General features: G+C 41.3%; 1 protein-coding gene across 2 annotated transcripts; it reads left to right on the forward strand.

Annotated features, from left to right (window-relative positions):
- Nucleotides 1–2,357: 2,357 nt before the first annotated feature.
- Nucleotides 2,358–4,704, forward strand: LOC137384099 (colipase-like). Of its 2 annotated transcripts, XM_068057702.1 has the most exons (3): nt 2,358–2,438; nt 3,117–3,239; nt 4,485–4,704. In XM_068057702.1, exons 1-3 carry the CDS (start codon nt 2,358–2,360, stop codon nt 4,644–4,646), a joined length of 366 nt encoding a protein of 121 aa, XP_067913803.1. In that variant the 3' UTR covers nt 4,647–4,704. The 2 variants fall into 2 exon arrangements, with proteins under 2 accessions (XP_067913803.1, XP_067913805.1); XM_068057704.1 differs by lacking the exon at nt 3,117–3,239.
- The last annotated feature ends 7,468 nt before the right edge of the window (nt 4,705–12,172 follow it).

Below are 12,172 nucleotides of genomic sequence, written 5' to 3' on the forward strand. Positions count from 1 at the left end.
GATTCATAGTGATGTACACCTGATTTGGTCCCTATAAGGGGTTAAAGTCATAAATCACTTCACTACATATCTCTGTGTCATCAGCAAATTTAGCAACCATAACTTCGGCCCCAGCACTGATCCCTGCAGCACACCACTTATTACATCTTGCCAATCAAAAATGACCCATTTTTGTCTACTCTCTGTTTCCTGTTAGCTAGCCAATCTTCTATCCATACCAATCTTCTATCCATGTCAATATGTTACCCCCTACACCATGAGCTTTTATTTTAGTTTAGTTTTTTTTTAGTTTAGAGATACATCACTGAAACAGGCCCTTCAGCCCATCGAGTCTGTGCCGACCATCAACCACCCATTTATACTAATCCTACACTAGTTCCATATTCCTACCACATCCCCACCTGTCCCTATATTTCCCTACCACCTACCTATACTAGGGGCAATTGCTAATGGCCAATTTACCTATCAATCTGCAAGTCTTTGGCATGTGGGAGGAAACCGGAGCACCCGGAGGAAACCCATGCAGACACAGAGAGAACTTGCAAACTCCACACAGGCAGTACCCAGAATTTAACCCGGGTCGCTGGAGCTGTGAGGCTGCGGTGCTAACCACTGCGCCACCTTTTGATCTGGCACCTTATCAAATGCCTTCTGGAAATCTAAGTACAGTACATTTAAGTACAGTACATCCGCCGGTTCCCTTTATCCACAGCGCATGTTACTTCTTCAAAGAACTCCAATAAATTGGTTAAACATGATTTCCCTTTCACAAAACCATGTCGACACTGCCTGATTACCTTGAACTTTTCTAAGTGCCCTGCTATAACGTCTTTAATAATAGCTTCTAACATTTTGCCTAAGACAGATGTTAAGCTAACTGGCCTGTAGTTTCCTGTTTTCTGTCTTCCTCCCTTTTACACACCAGAGTTTTAGCTAGTCCTATATTTTAATCACCATAATTCATTTTTTAATATGTTCAAAAAGGAACAAGTCAATCTTGGATACTGTCATCTTTGACCAAGTCATTCTGTATCTCTACACATCCCAATGCCTGGGCAGTGATTATCAGCAGGCTGTTTGTCCATGGAGGGCATCATAGCAGAATTGATCCTGTACTCTCCTGATATTCCTGCATGCACACTTTCTAGCAAGGGCCATTGCATAACAATCAGTGATGGGATCTCTGGCCATTTTGTTTTCCCATTTGTGGCCCAAAAGGCAGTGAGGTGAATTGTAATCTTCTTCTTCTCCTTCTCCTCCTCCTCCTCCTTCTTCTCCTCCTTCTCCTCCTCCTTCTTCTCCTCCTCCTCCTCCCCCTCCTCCTTCTCCTTCTTCTCCTCCTTCTCCTTCTTCTTCTTCTCCTCCTTCTTCTTCTTCTCCTTCTTCTCCTCCTTCTTCTCCTCCTTCTCCTTCTTCTCCTCCTTCTTCTTCCTTCTTCTTCTTCTTCCTCCTTCTTCTTCCTTCTTCTTCTTCTTCTTCTTCTTCCTCCTTATCTCAAGAGACAATGGGTAAGCGCCTAGGGGTGGTCAGTGGTTTGTGAAGCAGCGCCTGGAGTGGCTATAAAGGCCAATTCTAGAGTGACAGACTCTTCCACAGGTGCTACAGATAAAATTGGTTGTCGGGGCTGTTACACAGTTGGCTCTCTCCTTGTGCTTCTGTCTTTTTTCCTGCCAACTGCTAAGTCTCTTCGACTCGCCACGCTTTAGCCCCGCCTTTATGGTTGCCCGCCAGCTCTGGCGATCGCTGGCACCTGACTCCCACAACTTGTAATCAATGTAACAATGTAACCATACTTAACTAAAATTATAGATCATTCGCCCCATCGGGCATATGCCCATTCTATCCAACTAACCCACCAACGCAATGCACACACTTATTATTGCATTGAGTCACCTAAAATTTTGATTTGATTTTTAAAAAATCCTGCAACTACATTATACATTACCATGAGTAATTTATCAAAAATGTTTGTCAAGTTGTTTGCTTTTGTGTGTCTAAAAATGTTAGTGTTCCAAATAACATGTTATCAGCCCTAAAGCTCAGATAATAAACTAATATAATGTGAAAGGTAAACAGTAAGTGAACAAAGTTTTACAGGATGTCTGTTTGAAATAAGAGAAAATAGAAAAAAAAAACTTAGGAAAGCAGAACAGTCAACACTGCTTAACAGCTTAAATACGCCACATCTGCAGATGTCCCAGACCAGTAATAATAATGAATTATATTTTGCAATAATTGCAAAGTGATTAAAAGGGTCAAATTTAATGATTAACTTGCATATGTGACCTACTGAATCACTATAAAAGGAAGAATTGAAATTCCTTCATTGCACTTGTAATTGTCCAGTGCTGTGCAAAATGAAGCTAACATTGGTCTTCCTGGCATGTTGTATTGCAATGTCAATAGCAGTTCCTGAGAGAGGATTGCTTCTGAACCTGGTAAGATCACATGGAAACACTTGGAACGCAACTATTTATAAAAGGCAATATCAGTGAGCAGTGGTAAAGTTACTATGAAAGAGATTAAACATGTTATAACTGACTTATTACCATGTCTTTTGAGGTGAATGTTTTTGGGAAATTCCACTTGTCCACCATAACTTCGGTGGAAATCCTAGAAAAGTGGCATCATTTTTCTGGGGTTTCCATGGCTCTTCCACTCACCGTTACGGCAGATGAGCTGGAGAAACCTCAGTGAAATTCACCAAGTGTTTTAGGAACCCTTTTCCTGTCATACAACAGTGCTTTCTATTTATTGAATAAATTAGCATGGCAAAAATTAGATCTGTTCTGTGGCTGTGGCAAAAAATGTGTTTAATGAAACATCCAAGTAAAACACATTTGTTTAGTAAAAGATCTCTCAACAGAAAGCTGGGTGACTGATTATTCTACAAAAATGATTAAAATTCATGTGCTCTGTAAAAATGTATAATAGTTTTAAAGGAATCTTGGTTGGCAAATTTTCCATATAAGCCAAGTCTATTTTCTTTGACGTAGTTTTAAAGTACAAGAGGTGTATGACCGAAGCAATACTTTTTAGAAAGTACATTTCATAATCTCACAATTAGTTTTGCTGTTTGATTATGACATTCAAAAATATGTCTTCTTTTTACAAAGAGTAATGGAGAGCTCTGCATTGGAAGCTTTCAGTGCAAGAGTGACTGCTGCCACAGAGATACTGGACTGAGTCTTGCAAGGTGTGCCAGTCGAGGTGCTGAAGGAAACACATGCTCAGGTCATGTATGTACACAATTTTGAAGTTACCTTCACCAATAAAAAAATTAGTTATTTTATCAGCAGTTATCAAGGGATCTAAATGTAAATGGAAAAGTCATTCCTTTCACTGTATTATTCTGTTACTGAGTCCTCTTTGCCGTTTATTCTTCCTGTAGAACTCTATTCACCTACAAAATAACAAACAGTATGTTCCAAAAGTAATTAATACTGTAAAGAAATGTTTGAATGACGTGGTAAGATATTATGTAAATACAAATATTTCTGTGTCTGTTCTTGTGTAAAACACACTTTTCTTACATTAATGTTGCTACATCAGTTTCTTCCAACTTCAATAATTTTTTTAAAAGAGCTAGTTGCATTTATGTAGTGCCTTTTATGACCTCAGGATACCCCTTTACAGCCAATTAAGTAATTTTGAAGTGTTGCAATGTAGGAAATGCAGCTGCCAATTTGCACATAGCAAGGTCCCACAAACAGCAATGTGATAATGACCAGATAATTTGTTTTTTAGTAATTGAGGGATAAATATTACCAGGACGCCAGGGAGAACTTGCCTGCTCTTCTTTGAAAGGTGCCACAGGATTGGTCATGTCCACCTGAGAGAGGGGTCAGGGCCTCATTTTAACATCTCATCTGAAAGATAGCACCTGACAGTGCAGCACTCTTTTAGTACTGCACTAAAATGTTAGCCTCAATTTTTTTGCTCAAGTCTCTGGAGTGGGACTTTAACCCACAACCTTCTGACTCAGAGGCTTGAATGCTACTACTGCGCCATGACTAACACCTTAAAACAATCTCTAATGTTGTATATTGTTGAAAATTATTTTAAAGCAGCTTTGTACGCATATGTAGTTATTAACTTTTAAAAATGTATATACGAGCCTAAAGTTCTGCTAATAGCAAAGCATTTACCATAGATTCTCATCCTGGCAGGTGGGTTGGATAGTCTGTGTCAAAGACCTATCCACAATAGTCATTAATACTACTCTTTAATTTGGCAAGTGAGGGAGGGAAAGGGTGTTGGATATGATTAAGTCTGCTGTCAACCTTTTACAAATGTACATTGCCTCATTTAAACAAATCTAACTTTTATTATAATAATATACTGACTGCAATGGATAAAATTTGATTAATGGCTACACAATCTTGACATGTAGTAATCTTGACTTCAAAAAAAGTAAATAACTGTAATTTACCCATCCTATTTATGATATCAATGAAATATTAAAACTGTGTCTGTCCTTTCAGCTCCTGTATAACGTCTATTACAAATGTCCTTGTGAAAATGGTCTGAAGTGTGACGGTGATAAAACCATCATTGGTTCAATAATGAACACTGACTTTGGTATCTGCAAGGACCCAAACAGAATAGCCAAAGTCATCAAGGCAAACAAAGTGCCAATAAATTAATCTGTTCTCCATCTTTACTTTACTTCAATGAATACAAAATTGCAATACCTCTATCTAAATATTGCTAATGTGGCTGTAATCAAAACACTGATGTGAAGACAAGTTAGATTGCAGACATCTGTTCTGATCTGCTAGGTGAGTTGTTGCATATAATTATCTGCCATTTAAGAAACAAATATAATTTTTGATATTTCTGTTCAAATATGCTAATACTCATTCTGTTATGACATTCTAATTTTCTTTAAAAATCTTGCACATCTTCAAAAGGCAAGTTAACATCTAAGCACAGTTGAATCTTTGTTTATGAAATATAGTACAATATTGCACAAGGTAAATGATATTAGAACTGGAAATGTAACTTCTTTAATATCTAACTTTCAACTATATTGAAATTATGATATTGTTAAAGCAAATTATTTCATTTTAATTTCCTGTTTTGATTAATTTTATCATGTTTTGAAAACTATAATAAAAAAATTAAAAGATTTGTCCAACTATCGTAATATCAATTGCACTTTCAGTTCTTTCTCTTCTTTGATAATCGTTTCAAATGTACAAGGTGTTATTCTTGATAATGATTTACAGAATGCCCATCAAATATTAGCAAGTTCAATTTGGTCTGATTATGAAGTATTTGCGAGCTAGTTAATATTGACGTTTTTGGGACAGTTCCCAAAAATGTAACTTGTAGAGTTCAGTGGCGACAGCCGGAACTCAAACTCCATTAGGGGAATGTGTGGAGATGCATAGGAACAACTGATTTGCTCTCAGGTCAACATCAATTTCTTGATAACATCTGTCTCCAGGCAATTGATAGGAGAAGCGCATCAAAACATGCAGGCTCCCACATCCGGTGTAGAGCAACTCACCTTAGGCTCTGGATTTGAAACACACAGAGGAAGGTGGTCAGCAAAAGAGCGAACGGGTCTTCAGGAAATTTCTCAGAAATCTTCCGAACCTACTTCTTTCATTGGTCACCACTTAAGAATGAGAAAGATAATGGCCCACTCGTTCACAGAGGAGAGAGGAACACCACAGCACACATCACACTGAACATAAGTCACCTTTGCACTTGTACATTAATCAAAGTACATGCTCCACACTGTAAAGATTTCAGTCAGTACTTTCCCATGTAAAATTAATATTAAAAAAATTGTCTTCATAGAATCATATAGCACAGAAGGAGGCCCTTCAGTCCATTGTGCCTTGTTGGATCCCATCAGTTACAAAGAGAGACGAAGTCCGTCCGTAACTTTTAGAAACTTTATTGCAGTATATGGTTGTTACATTGCAAGGATACAAAAAGAACAAAAAGCAAAACAAAAGAACATGCAAAAGAACAAAACAAAATAACAAAACAAAAGAAAGAACATGTGTTCACTACAGCAAGCCTTTCTTCTAGTTATTCAAACAAAACTAGTAACGCCACCCCCACCCCCCCCGGTTCTGAGTGGTTTGCAAACTTCTATTATCAGTGCATGATTGGTTCAATCATCTCAGCATTTTATACTTGCATTTTATTTCAGTAGTTTCACATCCCCCTTCCTTGAACTGTTAGGCTGATTATTAAACAATAGTAGTAAGCTATCTGCAGCTGTCCTGTTAGCTTCTGCTTGTTATTTTTTTTAATAAATTGGCACCACAGCTTCACAGTTAGTCTGTTAGCTGATTAGCTTACTTTTGATCTGTTCCCACATGCCTGTTCTGGTTCTTTCAAAAAGCTGTCCATTTAGTCTAACGCTGCTGCTCTTTCCACATAGCCCTGCAAGATTTTTCTTTTAAAGCATATATTCAATTCCCCTTTGAAAGTTACAACTGAATCTGCTTCCACCACCCTTTTAGGCAATGCATTCGAGATCATAACTCGCAACATAAAAAACATTCTCCTCACCTCCCCCAACCCATGCGGATCTTTCGCCAATTATCCCAGATCTGTGTCCTCTGGTTACTGACCTTTCTGCCAGTGGAAACAATTTAATGCTACTCTGTCAAAACCCCTCCTATAACTTACATATAACAATTGGAAAAAGTCATTTAGACTTGTGCACAAAAGTAAATGCTAAGATGTGTTTAACAAGTTATGCAAACCTCAAAGGAAATATTTGGCGATTAGTCCCTCTGCACTCGTGCTACTTGAGGCACTGACTGGTTTTCGTGAAGGGGTTCACAATTCCTCCTCATCTTCTCCCTGGAGCCTGCTGTGCTGCAGACTCTTGTTTCAAAATATGCATGGCATTTTCAACAGCAATATTGCGCAGAACACAGTCTGTTCCAATTATTCTGCAAATTTGGCCAAATTAAAGCCCTTCACTAACACTTAAAATTTTATTAAATCTATTTGCTGGATTTCCATGTCAGAGATGCTTTTTCTGAGAGAATTATAACAGCTCTTCTCAATAGCTTCTTTTCAATGAAGCTGTTCTCCATTTCTGTAATTATGGTGATAACAAACTAGTTAGGATATGTGCTGGTTTGATACAAATATAGGCAAATAAAAAGATCTGCTTCAAAGTAATGCATTGATAATGAAGCATTAGTGATGAGGGCTAGTCAGGTATAGTATCGAACTTATTAGAGACCATTTTCCTCTCAAGCCATTCCAGTTTTCTAGCTTAATATAAGGCAGTAGCGGAGGAAATTTTTGTTCTTGTAGCAATCTTCCAGCATCATGTTGCTGGAAATGTCCACCTAAAAAGGAGTGGGGAATAACTAAAAAAAGCTGCACTAATGGAGTAACATGGTGAATTATATTTTCCTGTTATTACTGCCATAGCTATACCAGATGTTAGGAACATCTGTACACAATGGCATTAAGAATGGTTGGGGTTATCACAAACCTTTTGTAAAAATGAAAATGCCCAACACAGGAAGTGCAATTGATCATGAAGCGATTGACTTACACTCCTTAATGGCACTTCACACAGAATCAGTCAGAGGTCAAATGCTTTTCCCCGACTGGGAGTAGGCTGGCCCCTTCAACTGCTGCAAAAGTATGGTCCTGGAATAGTGGGAATTCCCAACCCCTCACACCTCAGCAGGTTCCCCAGTGAAACATGCAGGGAGTCTGACAGAGGTACTTTAGTTAGGCTGACCCTAGAAAATTTGACAGGAGTCAGGAGCACATCTGTCGGGTGGGCAGAAGTCCATTCTGGTGCACTAACAGTGACAGTGAGGGTTAACTCATTGTATCTAAATGCATTGTTTTTCTACAAGTATCGGTCTTGTACATTGCAAAGCACGGTGGCAGATCTGAGTATTATTGCCAGCCTAACAACAAATAAATGCATTATGCATCACGCATGCATCAAGCTTTGCTGGCCAGTTGGTTAAATGTCAATGCCAGTGGAAAACTGATGGAACATTTTTATTTTCCTGACAGTAAAAACATGGAACACTGAGACTAAAAAGTTTCCAGGTGCTCCAATAGTCCACTTACCTATAAACCTTGGAAGTTCAGTTTTGCACTGAGTATCAAAGGTGTGTCTGAAACTTCAGCATTTGAAATGAAAGAGTAAGACAGTATCCTTTAGTGTGAAGGCAGAGCAGAGGAAGAAATGGCTGCTGAAAGTATCTGTGGTTTGTCATGCAGAGTGTGTCGGGAAAGACAAAATGAGATGGGAAAATGATGGTATGGGTGTTTTTTAAAATTTGTTTGTGGGATGTGGGCGTCGCTGGCTAGGTCAGCATTTATTGCCCACCCCTAATTGCCCTTGAACTGAATGGCTTGCTTAGGCCATTTCAGAGGGCATTTGACAGTCAACCACATTGCTGTGGTTCTGGAGTCACATGAAGGCCAGACCAGGTAAGGACAGCGGATTTCCTTCCCTAAAGGACATTAATGAACCAGATGGGTCTTTACAACAATCGACAATGGTTTCACAGTCATCATTAGAGTGGCTTCTTAATTCCATGTTTTTTAAAAATTGAATTCAAATTTCACCATCTGCCATGGTGGGATTCAAACCCATTATCCTAAAGCATTAGCCTGGGTGTCTGGATTACTAGTCCAGTGACATTACCACTATGCCACTGCCTCCCCCACTGTGAAGAAAACCTGAGTGATGCCTATGACAGAGTGCCACTTGCCTTGGCCTCAACTTCCCCCTCACCTGCCTGTGAAGGTCAGCACACCTTCTTCTACAGGGGAGAGGATTCGCAGATGGACTTGTTCTCCTCAATGGCAGCCTCCCGTCTCAAGATGTTTGCGACTTTCTCTGATAAGAAAGAATCGAGTGTGTCAGTTAGGTATTTAGGGAATGTCCCTGTCATGGTCAATTATTTGGCAGGCTGTGTGTAAGAGTTAAGGGCTGGGGAAGTGAGGGTTACCATAGTGGTGAGTATGAGTATGAATAGGAGGTGGACTAAAGGATGGGACAGTGATTGTAGGAGAATGAAGGGAAGCATTGTGAGTAGCGAGGCTGGAGGTGTGAGCAGAGTGCAAGAGAGCATGACTCTTACCTTGACAACTCTGGTGAAGTTATTGAACTTCTTTTTGGTATTTCAGCTATGTCCTAACCTTGACCTCCTCAGTGATCTCTTTCCACTGGTACTGGAGGTGTTGCATGGAGGGCTTTCTGCCTACTGGTGGGTACAGGATCTTGCACTTCCTGTCCACCACCTGGACCAGGGCCTCCAACATGGCATCAGAGGACTGGAATGCTCTATCTGGACCTCTCCCAGTCCTTGCCTTCAATACGGCAAGTTTCCCTGTTGTCTGCAGCCAGAGCACCACCTGTTTATGAAGTTCTAACTGCCTTTAAGTAACACCCAAGTTCCCGTTCCCTAAACAGGCATGCAAAGTGTACAAATAGTGCTGGTTGCATTTCAGGAATCATGAGATCCCAGCTCATAATTAACATGGGCTGTTTATTGGTGTGTTCGCATCTTTAGGCCTTTATAGCTATTTCATTCACCTGGCTATGTTCAAGTCTTTATGTAGGATTCCTTCAACTGATGAGCACCATTTTAAGGCTGATACAGTGTTCACATGCAAGGCAAGAAATTTACATTTAAAATGTTTCTTCATACATTGATTTTCCTGGAATCTATTTGTTTTGAAGGTTAATGTCTTAACAATATGTATGTGCTCAATAATGTCTGCCTTTGTTTGATGTTATGATCATGTAGTGTACAGTAACATCCAAGACCATGCTTCTTATTTAGCCTCTTAGGATAGGAGACTGCCTGATGTAGCTTGTTGGAACAATGCCACATTATCTCTGAACATTGGACTGGAATGCAACCCGATGAAATGAGATGAATATCTTGTCTTTGATGTTATTAAGGATTCTAAGTGAAATTAATTCTGAATTCAAGAAGCACTTTGAATTTATTTTGCATTAGACATAGAGTCTAGAGCACTTCTCTGTACAATCCTATTTTAAGAACATAGATTGTTTGGAATGGAACATTTTTTTTTAGATTAGAGATACAGCACTGAAACAGGCCCTTCGGCCCACCGAGTCTGTGCCAACCATCAACCACCCATTTATACTAATCCTACACTAATCCCATATTCCTACCAAACATCCCCACCTGTCCCTATATTTCCCTACCACCTACCTATACTAGTGACAATTTATAATGGCCAATTTACCTACCAACCTGCAAGTCTTTTGGCTTGTGGGAGGAAACCAGAGCACCCGGAGAAAACCCACGCAGACACAGGGAGAACTTGCAAACTCCACACAGGCAGTACCCGGAATCGAACCCAGGTCCCTGGAGCTGTGAGGCTGCAGTGCTAACCACTGCGCCACTGTGCCGCCCTACTGATGAGCATACTGGTGAACAGTGTATGTCTTTGAAAAGATAAATGGGTGCTATTGTACAATAGCACTCTTGAAGCAATGCAGTTGTAGTCCTAATCCATATCAAACCTATGCTGCTCATAATACAAATGTATTTGATACTGCCACTTGATTAATAGATGGAAAGCGTTCCATTCCCCAGCTTCATTCACTGCACAAGAAAAAGGCTTGTATTTATATAGTGTCTTTCATGATCCACCACCAACTAAGTACTTTTGAACAGTGGTCACTGTTGTTATGTGGGGAAATGGGGCAACCATTTTGTGCACAGAAAGGTTCCACAAACTGCAATGAGACAATGACCAGATAACCAGATAATTTATTTTAGTGATGTTGATTGAGAGATAATAATTGACACCAGGAGAACTCTCGTGCACTTTGAATAGTGCCAGGAGAGGGTAAATGGTACCTTAGTCTAACATCTCATTTGAAAGATGGCACCTCTGACAGTGCAGCTCTCCCTCAGTACTGCACTGAAAAGATAGCCTAGATTAGGTGCTCAAGTGAATTGAGTAGGGCATAAATACACAACTTTCTGACTCAGAGTCAACAGTGCTACCACTGAGCCAAGGCTGCAAGCTTTGACTACTGTGCAAGGATTGTTAAACCCCGATGGAGGCAGGCACGGAACTGGGCGGGTGCCGAAATTCACGCCACCAGCCAGCGTGCCAGTTCCCAAGCACCGCCCCGCCCCGGGGCCATTTTCCCAGAGGTGGAATGGGGGCAGCAGCAGGGCTACCTGCCTGCAAGCGACGATTCAACCAGTTAAGGGCCTATTAAGTCAGAGGCGGACTGGAATTTTCCATTCAGCGTCCAGATCTGCGGAGCTGACGGGACAGTGCAGCTGCCTGGAGGCAGCCTCCTGGCAGAGACTGGGAGGCCAATGCTCCAGTCAGGCTTAAAGGCCCTCCTGTCTGCCTGGGTTCAGCTACAGCCACAGGCCACCCTGTGGAAAGGATTCCTCCCCCTCCCCACGACCCCACCCACCCCACTCACAATGGTGACCTGGCTGCTCAGTCAATTTTTTATCTTAAATTTTAAAAAGTTGGAGAGAGGGTGCCTCCATCTTGGGGTGCCCTCTCCCTCACTTACCCGCAAAGGCAGTCTGCTGCTTCTTCAGTGCTGGAGAGCCTCCTATTGGCCCCCTAGTTTCAAGAGCCCAACTACTATCCTTAAGGCTGCGTTTGCTGACAACATAACCACTAGGTGGCGCAGTACTAGCACATGCACAAAGGCAGCCTCTTCACTGAAACGTCACTGTCTGCGACGTTTCAGGCAGCTGCCAGGATTAAAGATGGTGCTGCTCAATTTATCACAAAAAACAAATTCAATCCGAAAATCTCCTCAATGGCTGCCATCGCCACCTCCATCCCACCAACAGTCCCCCACTCCCTCCCGCCATTGTGTTCCTCTTTGCTTGTCCCTCCTCCACCCATCTTCTTACTGCTGGTTCCCTGCTGCCTTCCCTTAGCCGCTCGCTCCAGACCTTACCACTGCTCCCCTGCCCCTCCCCTCGGCCGATCGTACCCAGCTCCTCGCTTCACCTCCCTGCCCCCCAGCTGCTAACTACAGGCTGTGCCACATCCCCCCTCTCGGACACGTTTGATTGTTCCCCACCGCGCCGCCAGAAGAAGCAAGGCGGGCCGTGAGGGGTGAGGGAGTGACGTAGGAGCGAGTAGCTGAGTGGAGGGAAACGGCGTGGGATGGAGCTAGCAGCTG

The sequence above is a fragment of the Heterodontus francisci genome, chromosome 25 (genome assembly GCF_036365525.1).
Source record: "Heterodontus francisci isolate sHetFra1 chromosome 25, sHetFra1.hap1, whole genome shotgun sequence".
NCBI classification, from domain to species: Eukaryota; Metazoa; Chordata; class Chondrichthyes; order Heterodontiformes; family Heterodontidae; genus Heterodontus; species Heterodontus francisci.